We start from the raw sequence: 20,419 nt of genomic DNA, 5'->3' as shown, positions 1-20,419 counted from the left end.
TAACACAGTTGGAGCAGGTTATAAAGGGGGAGGGGTCAAGAGAACCCCACCAATCCACAATGGAAAGGAGGCTCCTATTAGAATACAATAGTATTGGTTAGAACAATCTAATGTTACGGTTTAGATAAATATTAAAATAATGAGAATCTGACTATGCCACCAAAATAGATGTTGAAGCGTTTGTTTTAAATGCAACATGGTTCTGTTTGCTAAGACTTCTGGGAGCGATTATATGATGGGAACAACATCAGATACATACAATAAGGTGGTTTTCATTTTAAAAGATAAAATATTTTATAGCATATTGAAATATTTTCACAGTTATGGTCAAATAATTCCTGAATTGTTTTATTTCAAACAATAGAAAATCTAGCTCCATAAAACAGAATACAAATGTTCCCAGACTGAATCGAAGATATGTAGAAAGGCGGGGTCATCCCCATATGTATCATATCTATGTGATTCGTGGACAGCGGGCCACTGTTCCAAATGACAGCATCGTAAAGAAACAAAAAAACTGAGCTATACTTAGAAATAACTTGTCACTTTTAATAAATGACACTGGTTCAGGACTCTTTCTCTGGGGCTTTTCCCTCAGATCCATCCCAGGCAACCCTTGGGGCCATCGGAGCGGCCAGAAGACCTGCTCGTTTCCTTGAGGTAACTGATGACCCCATCCCACAATTCCCCATCTTTGTCCTGTGACCCCACGCCATGGGAACAAGACCATGTCCGATGCAATCCTCCTCCGACTGCTTCCCATCTTAATCTCAGCCATGTCACACTACAAATTGCTACATTCAGAAAATTGAAATAGATAGAGGTGGAGATGGAGGGAGGGAGGGATGGATGGATGGATGGAGGAAAAGGAGGGGGGTAGTGGCGTGAGTGTGCATCGACAACCGATCCCATAACAAAAGTACTGGAGGAAAGAACGACTCGGGAGATCCTGGCAAGGAATCACATCACGGTGAACATATTGATCGGATTTACAAAACCTCCAGCCTAATGCGGAACAAATGGCATGGGCGTGAACTGGTACTTAACCATAAAACCCCAGCATTACTCCGTCTCCGATGAAATACCGTATAAAGTATATCCCTCACCAGGGCCTAATGTGCTGTTTTAGGGCCAGATACGACTGAGGTTGACCCAACAGTTTGTTTGACAATTAGGGGGAACCCAATAAGGGTTGAATGGGAGTGAGAACTTGCCAAAAGAAAGAAAGAATCGAAAAAAAGGAAACCCTTTTTCAAAAGGAAGAAAAGCATGTAAAAACAGTACGCTGGCCGATCTAAATGTGATTCATAGGATGCGGGGATGTTTGAAAAAACTTTTTCACCATTAAATCTTTAAGAAGCCAAACAAAGACTTCTAAACAGCTATAGAGTTTAATTATAAAGGAAAGCTGTTAAATATTTGAGATAGAGCGACATGTTTTATTTAGGTTTAGTTTTCAATAATGTACAATATTCATTGTGTACTGTGTTACACTTGTGCTTCATGGAAATTCATTTCAAATGAATTCATCGCTATAAATATTTTTCAAGTATTATGTTTGATTGTAATGGGATTTTAGGGCAGCTTAATGTAGAGCGTTACCATGATATTCCACAGAGTTATTGAATGTAATAGGAGACAATGGAACTTCATCGAAGCAGAAAAACACAAACAATCAAAATTGTTATTTAAAAAGATCACTAATTTTACAAATAAAATGTGTGTGTGAGTGTGTGTGTGTGCGCACCAATGTGTGTGTGTGTGTGTGTGAGTGTGTGTGCGTGCGTGCGTGTGCGTGAGTGTGTGAGGGCCAGTGTTGCGCTTTGTCCAGCCTTCATTCCATCACACCAGCTCTGGCCTTGTTTCTGTCAGCACAGCGAACCAGGGGAGTAGAATGAGGGAAGAGAAAGGGAGACGAGAGGGAGTGAGAGGTATGGGGTGGAAAGGGGGGAGAGGTTGTCTCTGCGGACAGATGGACTGCTCTTTCTCAACACATGTGGAACCATGTTTCGTCTTTCACTGCCGTCAAGCTGGAGCCGAATCCGTCGCTCTGTTGGTCCAGACTAGTTTCTTGTACAGCACACCTCTCTCTCTTTCTCTCTCTCTCTCTCTCTCTCTCTCTCTCTCTCTCTCTCTCTCTCTCTCTCTCTCTCTCTCTCGCTCGCTCTCTCTCTCTCTCTCTCTCTCTCTCTCTCTAACACACACACACCTCCTTCTCTCTCTGCACACATGTTAAAGTCATCACCCCTGCTCAGCACTAGTAAAACACAACACCCCTGTCTTCTGTGCTGTTGTCAAGTCTTGCCATTAGCTGATGCCCCTGGGGAATCCTATCCCAGTGAGGTGGGTCTCCCGCGGGAACACCAGGCACCGCGTTACCTTCAGACGCCACTCATGTGAACCCAAACATGAGAGCATAATTTGGAAAATATAATTTATACTGTGCGTCTGTGTAAGTGTCTTGACATTTACAAACTGCGATAAAACCAACATGAGGGAGGAGGGAATAAGAAACAGAGCAGAATAATTTGAGGTAATGTTTTGCTTAGTGAACAGTATTACCCAATCCTGGATATTGGAACAGTGGGAAGGAGTTTCTGGCTCCAAGGCTGCAGAGAGGGTCTGGGTTTCATTTTTCACCAAGTGCAAGCCAACAGAGAGCTGCCAAGTACAGCTTTCGCTCTCAACACTTCCTGCTCTTCCTACTCTGGCTCAAAAGGAGACAGGTTTCACTCAAACATCACTCCAGTCCAGTCAGGGGTGGCCAGTTTCTTCTCTCCTTTCTCACAGGGTGTCAAAAACTCACATCTGTCATATGAATTACATTGAAAAGAGCCGTAAATAAAACGCGAAGAAGGAAATAATATTATTGAGGCATGAACATGAAAAGTTAAAGTGTTTGTGGATATGGATGTGGATGTGTGTGTACATGCGTATAGGTATGTGTGGTTGCATGCGTTTGTGTGTGTGTGTGTGTGTGTGTGTGTGTGTGTGTGTGTGTGTGTGTGTGTGTGTGTGTGTGTGTGTGTGTGTGTGTGTGTGTGTGTGTGTGTGTGTGTGTGTGTGTGTGTGTGCATGTTTTTCCCTAAAGGCAGCAACTTTAATCGACTGCACTTCAAAACTGTATGCTCACCATCCTGAGCCAAATACAATTTCTGTACTGTATGATGCAAGAATCCATGAGCTACACCTCCAGGATTAGGGCTCCGGAGTGGTGCAGCGGTCTAAGGCACTGCATCTCAGTGCCAGAGGCGTCACTACAGTCCCTGGTTTGAATCAAGGCTGTATCACATCCGGCCGTGATTGGGAGTCTCATAGGGCTGCACACAATTGTCCCAGCGTCGTACGGGTTTGGCCGGGTAGGCCATCATTGTAAATAAGAATTTGTTCTTAACTGACTTGTCTAGTTAAATAAAGGTCAAAATAAAAATAAAAACAGCACAACCTGTGCATTGCTCTGACCTCTGCATTGTTTCATTCTCACTTGTGGGTGGATGGTGAATTACACGACATATACAGTGCAATTTTATTACCTTTGTGAAAACATGTCATTTACAGTAGGTAGTTAATAAACCAGAACTCTCTTCACAGGTTATCAAAACACACTTATTTTTTCCGTGTGTAATTAAAATGGTGTCTGAAATCCTTTTTGACAGTCCAGGGCATTAAATGACATAAAGGAGACAATGAATTAAATTTTGCTTAATGTCTGTCCCCTTTTCGCTGATTCTCATTACATAGCATTTCCAACGCAAAAAGCTGACCTTATAAATACTGGCATTTGTTCAGCTTGGGAGTTAATCTCACTTTTGCAAAAAAACAGATGGGAACACACCAACACACCAATTTTTGTATTTGTTGTGTAGAGGGAAGAGAAAGCATATGTGGTCCAACGCATCCAAGTTATTTTGTTGCAGACAAACATCTCAGACACCAAGCCACTGCACTCTGGGATATGACCTAGTAGATGTTCCGCAAATGAACGATAACGCACAGTCATTTAGAAAATACAGCACACTAATGAGCAACATAACGAAAAGCTAAGCAAAATTTGCATTAGGCCAAAAACTGAATTGCATTAACACATGAACAGGTGCGGAGAGGCCTTTATAAATGAGCTAAATTAATAAAAACCCTCCCACAGCACAGCCATGTGTGCTGATGACTGAAAAAAATCTGAAAGAAAAAAACAAGTCAATGTTATGAATTATTCAGTAGCTGGGCGGCCTCCAGAGGTCAAAGCTCTTTGACCTTTGTGACAGGAAGTGAAAGGGAACGCGGTTAAAACTGGAATAAGTGGAGCTGACATCTTTTGGTCTGGTCCACGGTCCTCCTTTCTGAATGGGAGTGTACATTGACATGGATGTTAAGACATGTGAACATACATTAGATTCAAAATGCATGTATGGGCAGTGTGAGCTCTGAAAACACATTCCCTCCTGTGCTATCCTCACCTAATATGCTGCATCTCATCTCCTGTGATACAAGCAACCTTTGTACTTTGGCAGCCAGAATGAGTCGCTTTCTTTCTTTCTTTTTTTTCCCAACAGGATATTCTTATTTTGTATTACAAAATGAATGTGTAAGCCTGGACCATGTATCTAATCTTTCACACAGGAGAAGACAAAATCAATATTCAGGAGAGTGAAGATAGATACCAGGGCGGAAGAGTCATCACAAATTGAATTATGTTTGGCGTACACTGCCCTACACATACTGTAAATGGGGAAACCACCTAATCAGATATTGGGCACCTCATCACTATAACTATAGAGACTCAAATTACTGCCTGTATATACCCATGCCCCCACTAACTTTAAGGCGCCACTAGCTTAAAGATGTGACATCTCCTTTCAACAATGACTTCATAATGGGAAGATATGATTAAAGCCAACTGTGAAGTACTGTAGTCATAGCAATAGTGATACAATTACCGACCAAATTCAATCAGTGTCTTTTTGTTTCTGCAAGAGCCAACATAGTTTCCAACATTCCTGATTAGAAGAGCAAAAAATACACACTAAAAACAAATAGTTTGTATAGTGCCAAATAAGGGTTATTTGGCTTGTAACCAAAGCAGAACCCTTTTTGGTGCTATATGGAACCTGGTTCTATAAAGAACCATTAACAAAAAGTTTCTGGTTATGGTTGAAACCCTTTTGGGGTCTATACAGATGTATTTTGTATGATTCTTTATAGAACCATTATGGATGGTTCTATAAAGAAGCTTTATATGTTCTGTAAAGAACCTTTCTCAATCTCAAAGGTTCTTTGTAGATCCATTACAGGTTTTTTATTCTGGTTCATTCAACAAGTTGAATCAGGTGTGCTGGGGGTGAGAACTACTGACTTAGTCAACCACTTAGTCAACACAAAAAGAGTTGTGCACAAACCACACCCCAAAATAGTTGAATGAGCCACCAACCCTAAATTTGATTTATCAAGAGGAAAGAACCATTTAAGAAGAAATATCAATTGTTTGAACAGCAAAGAACAATTGAAGGGCTCAATGGGTTCTTTGGGTCAGTATAGTTGTACATAGAACCCTAACCTTCCCCCAAAAAACCTTGAGGAACCCTCATTGTTATGTGTGTATGTATGCAAAGACTGACAGAACATACAGATGTAGGATCTTAATTTGATCACCCTGATGCAGGAGAACTTTCCTGCAATGCAGGAAATGTAAAACGTTAAGTGTATTTTGGGTTTAAAAAGGCTTCTGATGTTTCAGACTTGATTTCCCTTAGGAAAAATGGAACAACCTATACAAAATATGTCAATTAATTATAATCCACATAATAATTCAAATTTCCTGTTGCTGCATGATTATTTTCCTGCTGTAGCAAACTGTCTCAAATTAATATCCTACATCTGTAATAGACTTTAATTTTACAATCAGCACAGAAGATAGGGTCAGCCTTTCCCCAGCAGTACAGAATGTCCCTTCACACACACAAGCTCACACACATGCAGACACACACAAGCTCACACACACACACACACACACACACACACACACACACACACACAAACACACACACACACACAAACACACACAAACACACACAAACACACACACACAAACACACATAAAATAATCCCTTTCTTTCCCCAGAAAACAAATATGAATAATGTAATGACATCAAAAGTCACTTGTGAAATATTTAAAGCTCCTCCAGCCCTGAAACTCTGTGACAGCTGTTAGGCTTATACTGTATCTAACAAACTTTTTTAAAGAATTCTTTCCCTTTAAAAAATTCCTGAAAATCTGCATCAAACTCAGAGAGAAAATAGGGTAAACAGATGTCTGGCTTGACCACAGGAAAATTGGACACATTTGGAATGATAGGTTTCCCAAACTTAGTCGGATATGCCAGATCCATGGGAACGCCAGTTAATGTCTTGATAGATGCCAGCTAGCTGTGTATGCTTTCCCCTTGTACCATCTGGGAAAATGTTACAGTGAGGAAATGCCATCAATGATTCACTCCAAATCTGTTTCTTAAAGGTTGGGCTATGCTACTCTTTCTCTAGGAAATGTGGCAGAGCTGAAGATGTTTTATACTGTAATGTCGGGCAGCTATCTAAGACATGACTGATTCAACAATCAGTCTTTTTTTCACACAGTCAACTCTCAGCTCTCTTCAATTTAAAATAATCACTTTTAGCCAGAAGCAACCGCAGCACAGGTGCCACTCACAATTTGCATGAGAAACAGACAGAAGAGTGTGTAACATATTGAGGCTTCACAAAATCTCACCCATATGTTCACTGAAAATGACTGTATCGGGATGGTAAACTGGGTGACATGTGTATGCAGTACAGTAAACGTCAGTTATTTTGTGTTAATCCCGAAACTCCACAACTAGCCTTGTTGCAACCCCCTCTAGTCAGTGGGAAGTCAATGGGAAGTAGTGTGGGACTGGGAGGGTGAACTGATCTGCTCATAGTTACGACATGGAGACAATGGGAGGGCCTAATGAGGAACATATGCTTTTGTGATTCAACAGACCTGCTCATTGTGCAAGGAAAACGATACTCTACTCCCATTCACTCCCGTCACAATAAAAATCGGAGCCTTTTTTCAGAGCTGGTTGAGCTTACAATATCCATCCGCTTCTCTTTTTTTCTGCTTTGCATTCATTTTGGCTATTGTGCTTATGTTCCCAGTTTTGTCCCACAGATTGAGGAACAATAGAGTGTGAAACATAACTCAATGAAGGCGCTGAGGCAGAACATATCAAACTTAAAAGCAGCAGAAATCAGTGAGATGTTTATCTCTCATACTTCGTTTCAGTGTGAACAATGTATCCAAAAACTACACTAGTCTAATAAATCAGATAATCAACTTCATGAGAAGGCATGATGAGAGCCATTTGTGCATTTATTTGAATGATAAAGTGTTTCCTTGGGCTGCTCAATTTAAATCACATACATAATACCCATAACATAATTTTACATCCAGTCCTACATAATAGAGGAACACCAGCTCTCGTAGTAGACAGAGAGAGAGGCATCTAGAGAAGCAGTAGCTGTGGTAATCCAGCCAGGCAGGCATCCATGGCAGCCCCTACTTCCTGATGCATGAGAAGCTGCTGGAGTGGCGGCAACAACTGTTCAGCCCTATTTGATTACTAATAAGAGAGTTGTCCCCTCTGTCAGATACCAGGCATTCTCCACTAAGTAAACAGTGATTCTGGCTAGTCAAACATTAGCATTGCTGTCTCTCCCCACGCCATGGTGAGAGTTAGTTAGGCTCTATGGTGAAGATATTCCCTCCTACACACTCGTAGGCACGCACAAACGCACCCACATTCATTTTTCAGCCGTGAGATAGAGGAGTCTGAATAACAGTTATACTGTGTGGAAGGAATGTAATAGCCAATATGCAGTTTATGTTCTCTGAATATCCAAATCCTGTAATCCATGTGACATACCGTAACCTAAAGGTTCAAAGCAAAATCCCTGGCACAAACTGTTATCACAACAGAGCCCTAACCACCGTCACACACAATCTTAGCATTGCCGAACCTTAGAGAATAGTAAAAACTAGATAACGACCACTTCGATAGACAAAGAGAAAATGAGAGACAAATGTCATCATAAACCCTATAGATAATTAGATGAATACCCCGCCCAATGCACCTGTGATTGAACACCCCTCTCCAGGTGGTGACTGCCTCTCTGAGCACAGGTAGCTGGGAAAGACCCCCCCCCCCCCCCCCCCCCCCCCCCTCACCTGCTTACAGAACAATCAGCCACAGTTCCCACAGAGTGGACCAGAAGGTTGGAGTCAACCCACCTGGGCACCCCAACACTGCGGAGTTCTCACTCACTTCCCAACAGAGCATAAGGCTGAATCTAACACAGGTCACAATCACAGCAGCATGGAGAAGACATGGAGCAGAGCCTACCTGTCGATGATCACAGGGTCTGACGGAGTCTCGTTCCTGTTGCCACAGCTCTTCTTGTCACAACACCGGCTAGGGAAAGAAAGAACGTTTGAGATCACAACAGTGGCTGTTACTGTTTAGAGTGAAAGTTAGACCCTTAAAAAATGTGTATTGCTTTCCAAGGCAAAACGTCATTCTGTTCAATTTGGAAACAAAAATTAATAGAGAAATAACATTCACTAAATCTATCCTTTCATGGATGCTGATAGAATAACAACATGTTGTGGTAAAGTGTTTGCCTTAGTGCTTGAGAGGAGGGAAGTAGAAGGGAGGGGAGGGGGGATTGGGCCAGGAGGCAGGGGAGTCACTTTTCACAGCTTCAGCTTTTGTTTACCTCTAATTGCCAGGCTGCTATTTCTGGGGGAGATGCAAGAGGCCACCCTCAAACCAATATTTCTGCGGGGCATTTATCAATTACGGCCTCAAAAGCACTAATCTATCCTTCATCACGTTTCCACCATCTTTTCTCTAAACCTACACTATACCTCCAGTTCTTTGATAAGGAGCTTTAATTCAAACTGAAATTAAACACAACTATACTGCTGCTTCCCATTTGAAATGAAAATGTATATTTGTATAACGGCTGCAGGTCTAAATGATATTTGATGCCATATGGCAAGGATAGAAAGACAAAGCATTTTTCACAACATGCAGACAAGAGATAGTTTGAGTGGATTTTACAATAATAGTGCATTGAAGTGCAAAAATACACTTAATGCTTTACCAGAGCAAAAGAGAACAGAAGAATACTCTCATGGAGTAGGCCTAGGATACTCACTACCTCATGCCTTCTTGAATGATTATAGCTTTCACTCAGTGAGTAGGTTAGTCTTCATATGCCTCTACAGAATGCAATTTCTCTTTGACATTGACAGTACAGATTACCTCTAGAAAGCACCATATTCCATGTTAGATTTGGGCAATATTTAGGGAGACCTCTTCTACATGTTGTGCCTTTAATGACTAGATCATTCAAGACTGTGCAATTTTGGTGCTTATTTGTGATATGTCAATAAATAATCTTAGTATGGCAAAACATAAGGCTTTGTTTATTCATTTACACTTAATTTTCAACATATTGATACCGCCTAACTAATACAACTGCACCGGTTATACTCAAATAGAGTATAGGCTAGTCTTGCACATCACGATATATCCTCTTCATGATATATAATCAATGTCAAATATCACCATATTCGATTTAATGATATATGGACAAACCCTATTCCACGTGTCACAAATAAGTGATGGATGCATGTAAACAATTTTGTATGAGTGATGAGTTTATGTAGACTTATTAAAAAGGCAAATCATTCTCAGTTCTAGGTTAATGCACTTGCTCTCAAACAACTTGAACAATGCGACAGTACAACAAAAGAAAGGTTAAACCGACAGTATCCGAATTCAATTCTCACAAATCTCACAATGAGCGCAACCTTAAACAACATAAAACGGTGTTCCTTTCATTATCAACGACACCACTGGATAGCAGCAGAACATGAGAGCTTGAGATGTTTACGTTGTTAACTGACGCTAAAAAGTTCGCTGATCACCAATGACAGGTGGGATCAACCAAGGCCTGACTCCATGTTTTGAGGCGCAGACTCACTGGCATCAAAATAATATTAATATATTCAACAAGAGACCCTGTAGGCTACAACTACCCTGGGCAGCAGTCTGTTTGTACTCCAATACTTGTAGGCCTTCTCCGCATGTGCCAATATGATAAACAAGTGTGGGGAGAAAATAAAGAAATGCACTGTATACTTCTTTAACAACGATGAGTTGGTGGAGAGAAAAAAAACTTACCTGCACATAATTTCGTGCGTAAGAAGAACTCTGCACATTTCAGGGTTTTTGTCTTGACCCTCGTATATAATCGCCTTTGGGAAAAATAAAGACACGAATATGTAGGCTATATTAAATACATATAATGAGCAATTGTATATCATCATCTTTACAGTAGCCTAAATGTAAACGGCATTTAAAACCGAATAGTCAAAAAGAAGTGCCTCCAAAAATTTAACTACTGTTGTTATTGGTGAAAAAGCAATATTGTCGTCACTGCTGCAAAACTAACACTGTGATACATTTTAAATAGTGTCATGGTGTAGACCTAAACCTACGAAATTAATAACATGTTAAAATGTTGGTCCAATGATAATAACAGATGATGATGGTGATAATGATGATGATGATGATAATAATAATAATAATAATAATAAGTATAAGTATAAGTATAATAATAAGTATAATATTATAATATAACAACGTATATATTTTGTTGTTATAACATTATATTAAGAATACTTTTTAGGGGGAGTTTTTCATAAGGGACGATCAAATGACGTGTCATCAATATGGTTATAATCTGCAGATATTTGGGGGAAAGTGTTAATGGGCAATCTGTTGTTTATTTTTGAGCTGCTAACAATGATCTTTCTGTGGATAAAAAGCGGTGTCTGGCGGTGCGGTTGAGTAATTTTTGAGCATTGGCTGAAACAGATGGTGTGCAGCTATCAGTTGTGCCGCTCTCCCTCCCTCGGTTCCTCCCTCCCTCTATTCTGAAGAGTCGCTTTGCTCCCCTTTATTGAACTAGCCTACCTAGCGCAAAGACGCATGTTATACGGCACTTCTATATTCAATTGAAGACAGTTTGAATGTGTGAATGTATGATAAGGAGAAAAAATACACAATTACACTCCGAAATGTTGACGTCCTATTCTTTCTGGGATGGAACCCCACTTGACTTTTTGACGGCTTTGTTTTTTGTTTGATGAGCACCGGGCGATTATATATACTGGTTTGATTTATGTCGATATTTGCAGCTGCAGAAACAGAGAAATCCATAAACTGCTTGTTCTGCGTCATTGACTCGGATCATTCGCAGAGGAATTTTCCCTCGGAGTGGTGGAAGCTTTAACGGCTCTATTTAAATGGCTCTGCTGTAACCCTCGGTAAATTAGTAGTAATAACAACCACCATGGTGGAAAAGTCTAAAATAATAACTTTTTCTTTTTTCCCTAGTTAACATCATGTGATGAGATTTGGGGTTTAATTTCGTGAATTGTTCTACGAGTGAAAGTGTTTCAGCTACGTGAGCTTTTTCAAAAACATTCCCAAACATTATATGTGTTTAATATGGGTCATGGGTCAAGCTTAGCAACATGCCTAAAAATACCAGATTAGAATAAGGGAGTCAACAAGACAACACGACTACTTGTAACTCCATATCAATAAAATAGCCCAGGCCTACTTTATGTTACAATAGCCTATCATATCTTATATTTAAAAAAAAAAAAATAGGCAAAAAAAAAAAAATGCATTATATCATTATCGGAAGAAAGTAACGACATTACAAGCCAACAATCATAATTTATATTGTATAGGTACACAATTGTAGGCTAAATTAATGTTAACTTAATGCTTGATTAATTTTACTTATGTGTCGCTCAAAAACAGGATATAGGCCAACACGCAATCTATATATAAAGCCATTTCAGTCAATGCACGATTGCATAAAGAAAACCCATCTCATAAGTTATACTACGCATGTGTGATGAATTGCACAGGTTGTGGAGATTTGCACAATGCAGGTGATGTATAGAAAGAAGCAATGTTTCTCGTGTAAGCAAACTGTATGAATATAAGAGTAAAGGTAGTTTACCTGCTTCGTCATGGAGTCGATTAACCGTATGAAAAGATCCTGTTCTGTTCTGACGCCTGGGGAAGGAATATGACAAGCTTAGGCAAAGGTGTAGGGCTGTGTGAGATGTACACGATTGCTGATGATAAAATAAAAAATAATTAATATAAAGTATATATATATATGTATATATATATATATATATATATATATATATATATATATATATATTTTTTTTTAAATATATATTTTTTTAACTCAGAACATTTATACATCTATAATCTGCATCATCAATTATTTTACCAGGACATTTAAACAATGATTTAGAAAATAAATTAACTGTAAATGATAATAAGCATGATAACGATGATGGTGATGATGATTACAAAAATAATCATCATCATCATCACCATCATCATCATCATCATTATTACTATTATTTATAGTCTTTATATCTTGGGTAATACTGAATTCATCTAAATAATTGTTTCACTCACCATTGCTGTACAACAATTGTAGTTTGTAGTGTATCCCATTGTTAGTTTTTTCACTGTTTGGTTCCTGAAAATAACCAACATTGAGATAGATGATGGTCAGCTGAAAATAAAGCATCTATCTATCTATCTATCTATCTATCTATCTATCTATCTATCTATCTATCTATCTATCTATCTATCTATCTATCTATCTATCTATCTATCTATCTATCTATCTATCTATCTATCTATCTATCTATCTTTCTAGCTGATACTTCATCATTTTAAATGTATAATTTGTCAAAAATAAGACTTACAACCACGCTCCTATCATCGACGAATGAGGGTTAAAAATCGATATTGCACGTGACCTGCTTTATTGACCCACAGCCATCTCTAAGTACGTCAAGTTCATTTCAAAGTAAAGATTATGAAATTCAATAAACGATATTCTCATGAAGCGCTTACTTTATCTTTCTCCACAAAGTCCACATAAGCTGTCCTTTCGATCTCCACGGGTTGACCCTGTCTGTCATACAGTGCCAGGACGAAATGGAAAAAATTGGATTTTCTGAGGTTGGAAGGTGGCTGCTTTTCATAATGTGCCCGTGCCAAGCCAACACCACTGCAGGAAGAAAACAAGAGACCATCTCGGTTAAGTATCAGACACGGGAGACAGATGATGGAGCTAATGAAAACAGTGGAGATGTGGAAGCACGTTTGAGTACGAGAGATTTCTTGATTTGTCACAATAAGGGTAATCTGATGTAATGAAAGAGGGGAGAGCCGAAGGGGGACATTGGGAGACCGTAATTGATACAGAGTATTGAGGGGATTGAGGGTCGATATGAGAAATGCGTGAGAAAATCAGATGATTTGGCATGCGTACCTTTGGGCGGCTGTGTTCGCATCCACCACCCCAGCTGTGTGCATCCATGAGCGGACAGAATTCAGCCCACCCAGCGGTTCCTCCTTCATCGTTGTCCCACCCCGCGATATAGTTTCCTGAATCCCAAACATTTAGAACAATTTACGTGCAAAGAGCCTCCTGTGAAATTCGGTAAATAAACGTCCAAACGTGTTATCCTTGAGGGTTTACGGGATAAGTCGTAAATGCCGTCTGAGCCTTGCAAGGGGAAAACCAGGTCCACAGGTCTCTCGCCTCCCTTTTCAATCCGTCCTGGGTTGCAGCGATGTGAACAATTCTCAAAGTACTCTACTTAGTTGGTGTGGAATCCACAGACTGGAAAAGTGACTTGTTCAACAGACTAGGCTTTTTCAGTGGCTATTGTTCCTTCTTTTTGTTGTGCTTATTCACTGAAAAATTCGATAGCTGTTGTTTGTGTGTGGATGATGCTCTCAAAGTAGCGACATCCCTGAAGCACCACATCCAAAACCTTCAGGACACTTGAATAAACCACTCCTGGTATTGAAAGGTGCTGCTTCTCCAAAAGACAAGCACACGCAGAAGCTGGTCACCGTGGAGGTGTTCCCGGTACACAGGAGAGGTGGATAAGGGGCCTTTCGCGTCGTTGCAGGATGGAAGGGAACATGCAAAACTAAGCCCTCTTTCCCCGAGGACTGAAATCTTTCCCGGGAGCCAAAACTCTAAACCCACGGGAGAGACTCAGTCAGAAAATGACGCTCATGGGGCGTGGCTTTTACCATATATGGAGCTCTGACGATTCCTGTCAAGCAGTGGCGCTCGACTGTTCGAGTATTAGCCTATAGAAGCAACCTGAGAACACTCGCTCTACTTTTCTCTTGCAATGTGGTGAGTTGATTTTTTTTTCTTCAATGATATGAATTCAACGAGGTGTGACCATCACACAACATTCATTCACTACATTAAAAAACTATTCCTGTTATGGTCATTTGTCTATTGTGAACGCGTGCTTATGGTAGGCCTACACTATATATTTTTAGAAGATTTGTAATTACACATTTTCATATTTTTATTAGGTTATTTAATTAGGAGTATTATGACACATAAGATTTATATGGCCGGCAGTGAATTCACTAATGTGGGCTATGCTAACAAAAAAACATTTAATAGGCATATGTTATGCCTATATAAATCATGTTTTAGAAAATAATATGTTAAAATGATTGTCTTATCTTTGTTTAATCTCACATTTAGCCTATATTGTTTAATCAAAGCGACATCAACTAAGAATCTCGATAGGAATAAGGTATAATCCGTAAACTGAGTGTATTTCACTGCTATGCAGATATTAAAATACTAACAAAGCCTCGGGATGTCATTCACTCCCATGCAGAGAAAAAGTTTTTAGCTTTTAATGGAAATTGACCACCAGTCATTGACGTGTGTTCCAAAAAATTTTAATCAAGAAAGCATAGTGAGTGTAATTTAATTCAATTTATATTCCCTGACCTCTAATGTGATGAAGATCCGGATTGCCTTGTATAAAACATACTCGGACCATAAGGTATCTTTATTTTCATCTCATGACAGTAGAAGTCATATGTAGTTTAATGGTTTGATTGATTGGGGGAGAGACAATGTCCGAGCCTTGTATTCAGAAAACCCTTCACATTATTGAGGGCAAATAGGTGAAGGGGGAAATGGGGGGGGGGAGGAGAGAGGAAGAGGTGTAGCCTATATCCTCAGCAATCTATCCATCTGGTGCTGAGGGTTAATGGCTGCTGCCAAAGATAAATGAATAATAATCTGTTGCTTTCACATCTTTTCAAGATCTATTGCCTTATTGCCACTCTGTATAATAAGATATATCCTTATATGTGCGTCAAAACAACACATATTTTTAGAAGGCATGAAGGTAAATGCCCCATTAATACGTTTTTGCTGTAATACTTGGCACTTCCATGAACACAAATATAAAACAGTCTGAGGAGCGGAACGGGACAAATTTGTCTGTTCATTTGAGATTGTCAACCTATCTTTCTTTACAGAACTTTGGCCTAGCCATACTGTGTTTTTTTTTAACATGGCTTCAAGTCGTTTATTAGAACTTAACCCCTAATTACACGCACCAATGCGATTTAAATCAGATTATCAAATTAGGAGACTTTGAGACAAATCCTCTTAGATCTGATATTGTTGACTGGAGAGGGAAAATGGATCTCCACACCCGTCACGTAGGTAACGATGATGTCCTGAAAGGGGGCTTTAAACCGTATTTGACAACAAATGCAGCTGCCCCGCTATTTCAGAAGACATTAAAGGAAAATGAATGCAAATCTGTGTTCAAAAGCCATCTGGACGTGGCGAGGGGCAGTCAGCTGCTCCACACACATGCGAGGAGCCTAAATCCGTCTCGACTCATTCTCCGGGATCATCTGCACTATGGGCTTAAATCGTGAAAAATGCGCTCGCCATCATTAGGAAAATATTACAATCACACGTTCCAAATAAAATAATGTTCTGTGTTGATCTCCTATTTTGTAACAATGTGTAAAGTTTATGGATGAAGAATCTGATATTTATTATTTCTCTATTATTTTTATCAATCAATTTGTCTTAATCAACTTGTCACATAGGCTTCAACCATTTTCTGCATATTCGAACAACATTTATTGTGGCATATAGGCCTACCACATTGAAGGTAAGTGAAGACAAGATTCTTGAAAACAAGAGTCCTTAAAAAAATCTTCATCATACATTATTGAGAATATGGCCTATTTTACTGATCATATTGAAATGATCACATTATAACAATGTGATGACCAAGATATGAATCCCCAAAAGCTAACATGGTGAGGAAGCTGAATTTCTTCAGATCATTGGCGCGTGGCTCTTTTGTTCCATTGACTTCCAAGACCGTCAAGGGTGACGTCTTCTTTTTTGGTACGAATTTACAGGGCGAGGCCCTCATGATCCCCAGTAAATTTACATGTAAATGGCGACATCAGCCGATGCACGTGCCACAGGCCAGCGGGCTTCCCAGATGTCAAGACAAAGTCAGACGGCCACTGCCCAGCTGTCCTGAACGGCATGGACTTTAGGACAACTATTATAATCACATGCATTGATTAGCCATCATGTTTTAACTTGATTGATTAAAGGATAAGCCACCTTTGTGAACTTTCAGCATTTTTATTATAACAAATGCGTGTAATACACATGTACAAAATCCATGCATTAGTTTGTGTTAAAACAGTCTAAAGTGTCAAATATAGGCCCAATAAACATCCCACCTATGAATTAGTTTAGAAATAGAAATATAGACTAACCGATAAAACCTATGCATAATATCATTTTTATTTTTTTCCTGAATCTTTTTATGTTTATAAAGTTGAAATAGAAAATTCGTTTCAAAATTGCAAGGAGTTAACATTTACATCGGCATGTCCTTCATTGCTTTATTGGTTAAATACATATGAAAACGAAATCTTTATAGACATGTCACTTGTAGCATAATTATTTGCCTTACATTGTAGACTTCATGTAGACCATCTGTTTAAAAGTCAATATGATATGACATAAAGGAGTAGGCCTAACATATGCAGATAACCTAATAAAAACATTGGGCATAAGTACTATATTAGGATTGACAATTAAATAATAATTCATAAGAAAATATGCATTGAATGGCATAACGAAAACACATATGGCCTACATTTAGGCCCACATTTCAGACATCTGGAAACCAAATTCTGAGCACGTTCCCCACATTTTTTTATTAGTTTAACCTAACAAAATGTTCAGCATTTTAGAGAGAAATTAGATGAAGATATCGGAAGACTGGGAGATGCAACATAGGACAGAGTTAATAGACAGCGCCCCTCGTTGGTTACAGTGGAGATCATGTGTCGATTGGGGGCAGCTGTTCTCCTCAGTGATGCAATTAATCGAATATTCAGTTTTCACGCCAAAAGAATGAGCTGAGTTTGAATCGTCCCGGACAATTTTATGCAAAGGAGAATGGATTCGATTAAATTCATTGTAATAGTTTGTCTTTCTTTGAATAGGCCTGCAAATGATTGTTCGTACACACCTGTTTAGTACAGAAAATGGAGGCATCTATAAGAGGAGTCTATTTCAACACAACACCCAAAAACATATGACCATTTTATTTTGTCACTGTTTTGTCACTATAAAACATGGGTTTTATAAAACTTCATAAAATGTGCACTGCCAGTTCGATTGAATCTCAAATCTGAAAAATGTATTGAGACTATTTGAGTGTAAAATGTATTATTATTATTATTATTATTATTATTATTATTATTATTATTATTATTATTATTATTATTATTATTATTATTATTATTATTATTATTATTATTATTATTATTATATGTAGCATTTTACATTGACACAGCGAGGTCACATCTTTCTCACCAACTTTAGTTGAGAGTGGTCTTGTTAATTATGTGCAATGGTGAGTTCTGTCATTCGCCGCGTGCACAATTTGCATTTCCATTCTGCTGGAAATGATGAGAGAGTTGCTGTGCGGTTTAGAGCCTCGCGGCGCAGTCTGCGGGCGATTCACATTTTAAAAAGGCGAGAGAAATTAAATAAGAAACCGAGACCACTTCAGGGCTATTAACATCTAAAATATCCCATGGAAATTGAGCCCCAAAAAACAGCATGACCATTCCCTATTTACACCGCTCTAAAATCCCATTTTGAAAAATTCCCATCACTAGAATTAGGCGTAGGCCCTACATCTGAAATTGTCACACAACAAAGTTGTCCTTTCAGTTATTTTGATTTATTTATGAACAATAGTGTAGATGGTATAGGTACTAGGCAACTTCAAACCTGTTTTTACTCATCTGCAATAAACAATGAAATACTCATACTCAAATAATAACTTCCATTGCCAATCGAGAACTCAGACATACAGTACATGCCAACAACGCATTTACAGTCCTTTTGCCAAAGAGATGCTGCCATGTTTTGTGTAGGGTTCCCTCTTAGAATCTAGAGATCCTTGTTTTGCTCATTGAGCCACTTGATTGACTAGCTGTTCTATGGTGATATTGCCCCACCTACAGGAGTCTGCAAAATTCTCAAAGATTTTAGGAAGGAATTTAGAGTTCAGTTTTCAGAGAAGATTCACAAGGCACTCTATGAACGCTCATAACAGGAGGCTATTCGGGTACTCTGTATCACCAGACCACTTATCACCACAGATATACACAGACCCGAACAACACTTACAGTCATTTCAATTTGGAAAAAGTAACCATACTTGAAATGTACTGGGTGTGCAGAGGATGTGACAGTATGGCTCGCTAGAAGTCAAATGTTCTTCAGCTGATATCCACAGGTTGATCTTCAGTTAGTTTATAGTCATGGGCATCTTGTTAGATTAATTAAATCGGGGGAAATAATAAAATCGTATGAGAACTTCAACCATTAATCCTAGATGTTTTCTTAAATCTACTTCGAAGCTTCTGTCAAATGGTGCATTCACTTTGTCTTTCATACTCAACCATGGTTGCACCATTTAATCGATAGCTGTTTGTTTCGCACATGATACTCAATTCTGTGATTGTACCTTTTTGTTAAATGGTGAGATTAACTTTAATTCAATAAAGCTTTAATAGAAAAACACAAAGACACACAATGGAAAGGTCTCACCCTTATCAGAGCCATAATAAAATTCAAAACAGCTCAAATGATAAACACCTACAGCGCATGAAAGCTCAAATGAAAGCTGAAATAGAAGTGTTTTTATGACCAGGAATGAAAATGATAATGTCAGAAGACAGAGACGGAGTCAAGGTGAAAACAGCACAGCAAAACTAAAAATAATCCCACCTTCAGGATTCTCCTGCAGAGTGCAGATGAGTGTTACTGGCTAGGAACCTTTTTTGCTGCAACAAAGGGGTAAAACAGTAAATTAAATTACAACACAAGCCAGTTTTTTTTCAATCTATGTGTAAGAGCTCAGTCCCTATTTTCCAACCTATCCTTTCCCCTTGCTATTGGATGTGGTGCAAATTGTATAATGCTGCTCTTTGTTCTACAGAGTCAAGCCACATGAATAGCCATCCTGAGCACACACACAAACACACACTGACAAACTGATCATCTTAAAAAAGCAACGCCCTGGTGCTCACTTGGCCTACTTTCCACGGCATGCAGCAGCAGTAGCAGCAGCAGCAGAGGGACGTGGGAAGAAAAGGAAAAACATTCAGGAGCTCTCTGGGAAGAATACTTCATACCATCTACACACAATACCCAATATCTGTTTATATACTATTGTCTACTCACTGTGTCTGCATATACTGTTTTCTCAACATAGCTCATCCTAATGTGCCAACTACTGTCCATACAATTTTTTCTCATATTACAGTGCCTTCAAATGACAGTGCCTGCATACCCCTCGACTTATTCCACATTTTGTTGTGTTACAGACTCAATTAAAAATGGATTAAATAAAAAAAAAAATCGACCATCTACACACAATACCCAATATCTGTTTATATACTATTGTTTACTCACTGTGTATGCATATACTGTTTTCTCAACATAGCTCATCCTAATGTGCCAACTACAGTCCATACAATTTTTTCCCATATTACAGTGCCTTCAAATTACAGTGCCTGCATACCCCTCAACTTATTTCACATTTTGTTGTGTTACAGACTGAATTAAAAATTGATACAAATAAATAAAAATCTACCATCTACACACAATACCCCATAGAGAAAACATGTTTTTAGAAATTGTTGCAAATGTATTGAAAATGAAATACAGAGTTATATAATTTACATAAGCATTCACACCCATGAGTCAATACTTTGAGTCTTCCTGTGTAAGTCTCTAAGACACTGGTTCTCAATCCTGGTCCCGGGGGCCCAATGGGGTGCACATTTATATTTTTGCCCCAGCACTACACAGCTGAT

General features: G+C 38.9%; 1 protein-coding gene and 1 long non-coding RNA gene across 9 annotated transcripts in view; one reads left to right on the top strand and one right to left on the bottom strand.

Moving 5' to 3' along the window:
• The window catches only part of LOC110502484 (transcription factor COE3), a 72,816-nt gene extending 58,677 nt beyond the window's left edge, over positions 1-14,139 (bottom strand). For 5 of the 8 annotated variants that reach the window (XM_036960004.1, XM_036960008.1, XM_036960009.1 and 2 more), the window contains exons 1-6: positions 13,465-14,138; positions 13,044-13,200; positions 12,597-12,660; positions 12,121-12,176; positions 10,263-10,336; positions 8,415-8,483 (exon numbers count right to left, since the gene is read on the bottom strand). In XM_036960004.1, coding sequence (XP_036815899.1) covers positions 8,415-8,483; positions 10,263-10,336; positions 12,121-12,176; positions 12,597-12,660; positions 13,044-13,200; positions 13,465-13,595 — 551 coding nt within the window. In that variant the 5' untranslated portion in view covers positions 13,596-14,138. Of the gene's footprint in view, positions 1-8,414; positions 8,484-10,262; positions 10,337-12,120; positions 12,177-12,596; positions 12,661-13,043; positions 13,201-13,464 lie in introns of all 8 variants that reach the window. The other 3 variants (XM_036960006.1, XM_036960010.1, XM_036960005.1) reach the window with 2 other exon arrangements.
• LOC118943844 lies at positions 13,914-20,209 on the top strand. Its single transcript, XR_005039146.1, has 2 exons — positions 13,914-14,349; positions 19,540-20,209. It is a non-coding gene; the product is annotated as an uncharacterized LOC118943844 (long non-coding RNA).
• Positions 20,210-20,419: the final 210 nt, after the last annotated feature.

Source organism: Oncorhynchus mykiss, chromosome 23 (assembly GCF_013265735.2).
Source record: "Oncorhynchus mykiss isolate Arlee chromosome 23, USDA_OmykA_1.1, whole genome shotgun sequence".
Lineage (NCBI taxonomy): Eukaryota > Metazoa > Chordata > Actinopteri > Salmoniformes > Salmonidae > Oncorhynchus > Oncorhynchus mykiss.
Note: the sequence above shows the minus strand (reverse complement) of the source record. Positions and strands in the feature narration are given on the sequence as shown.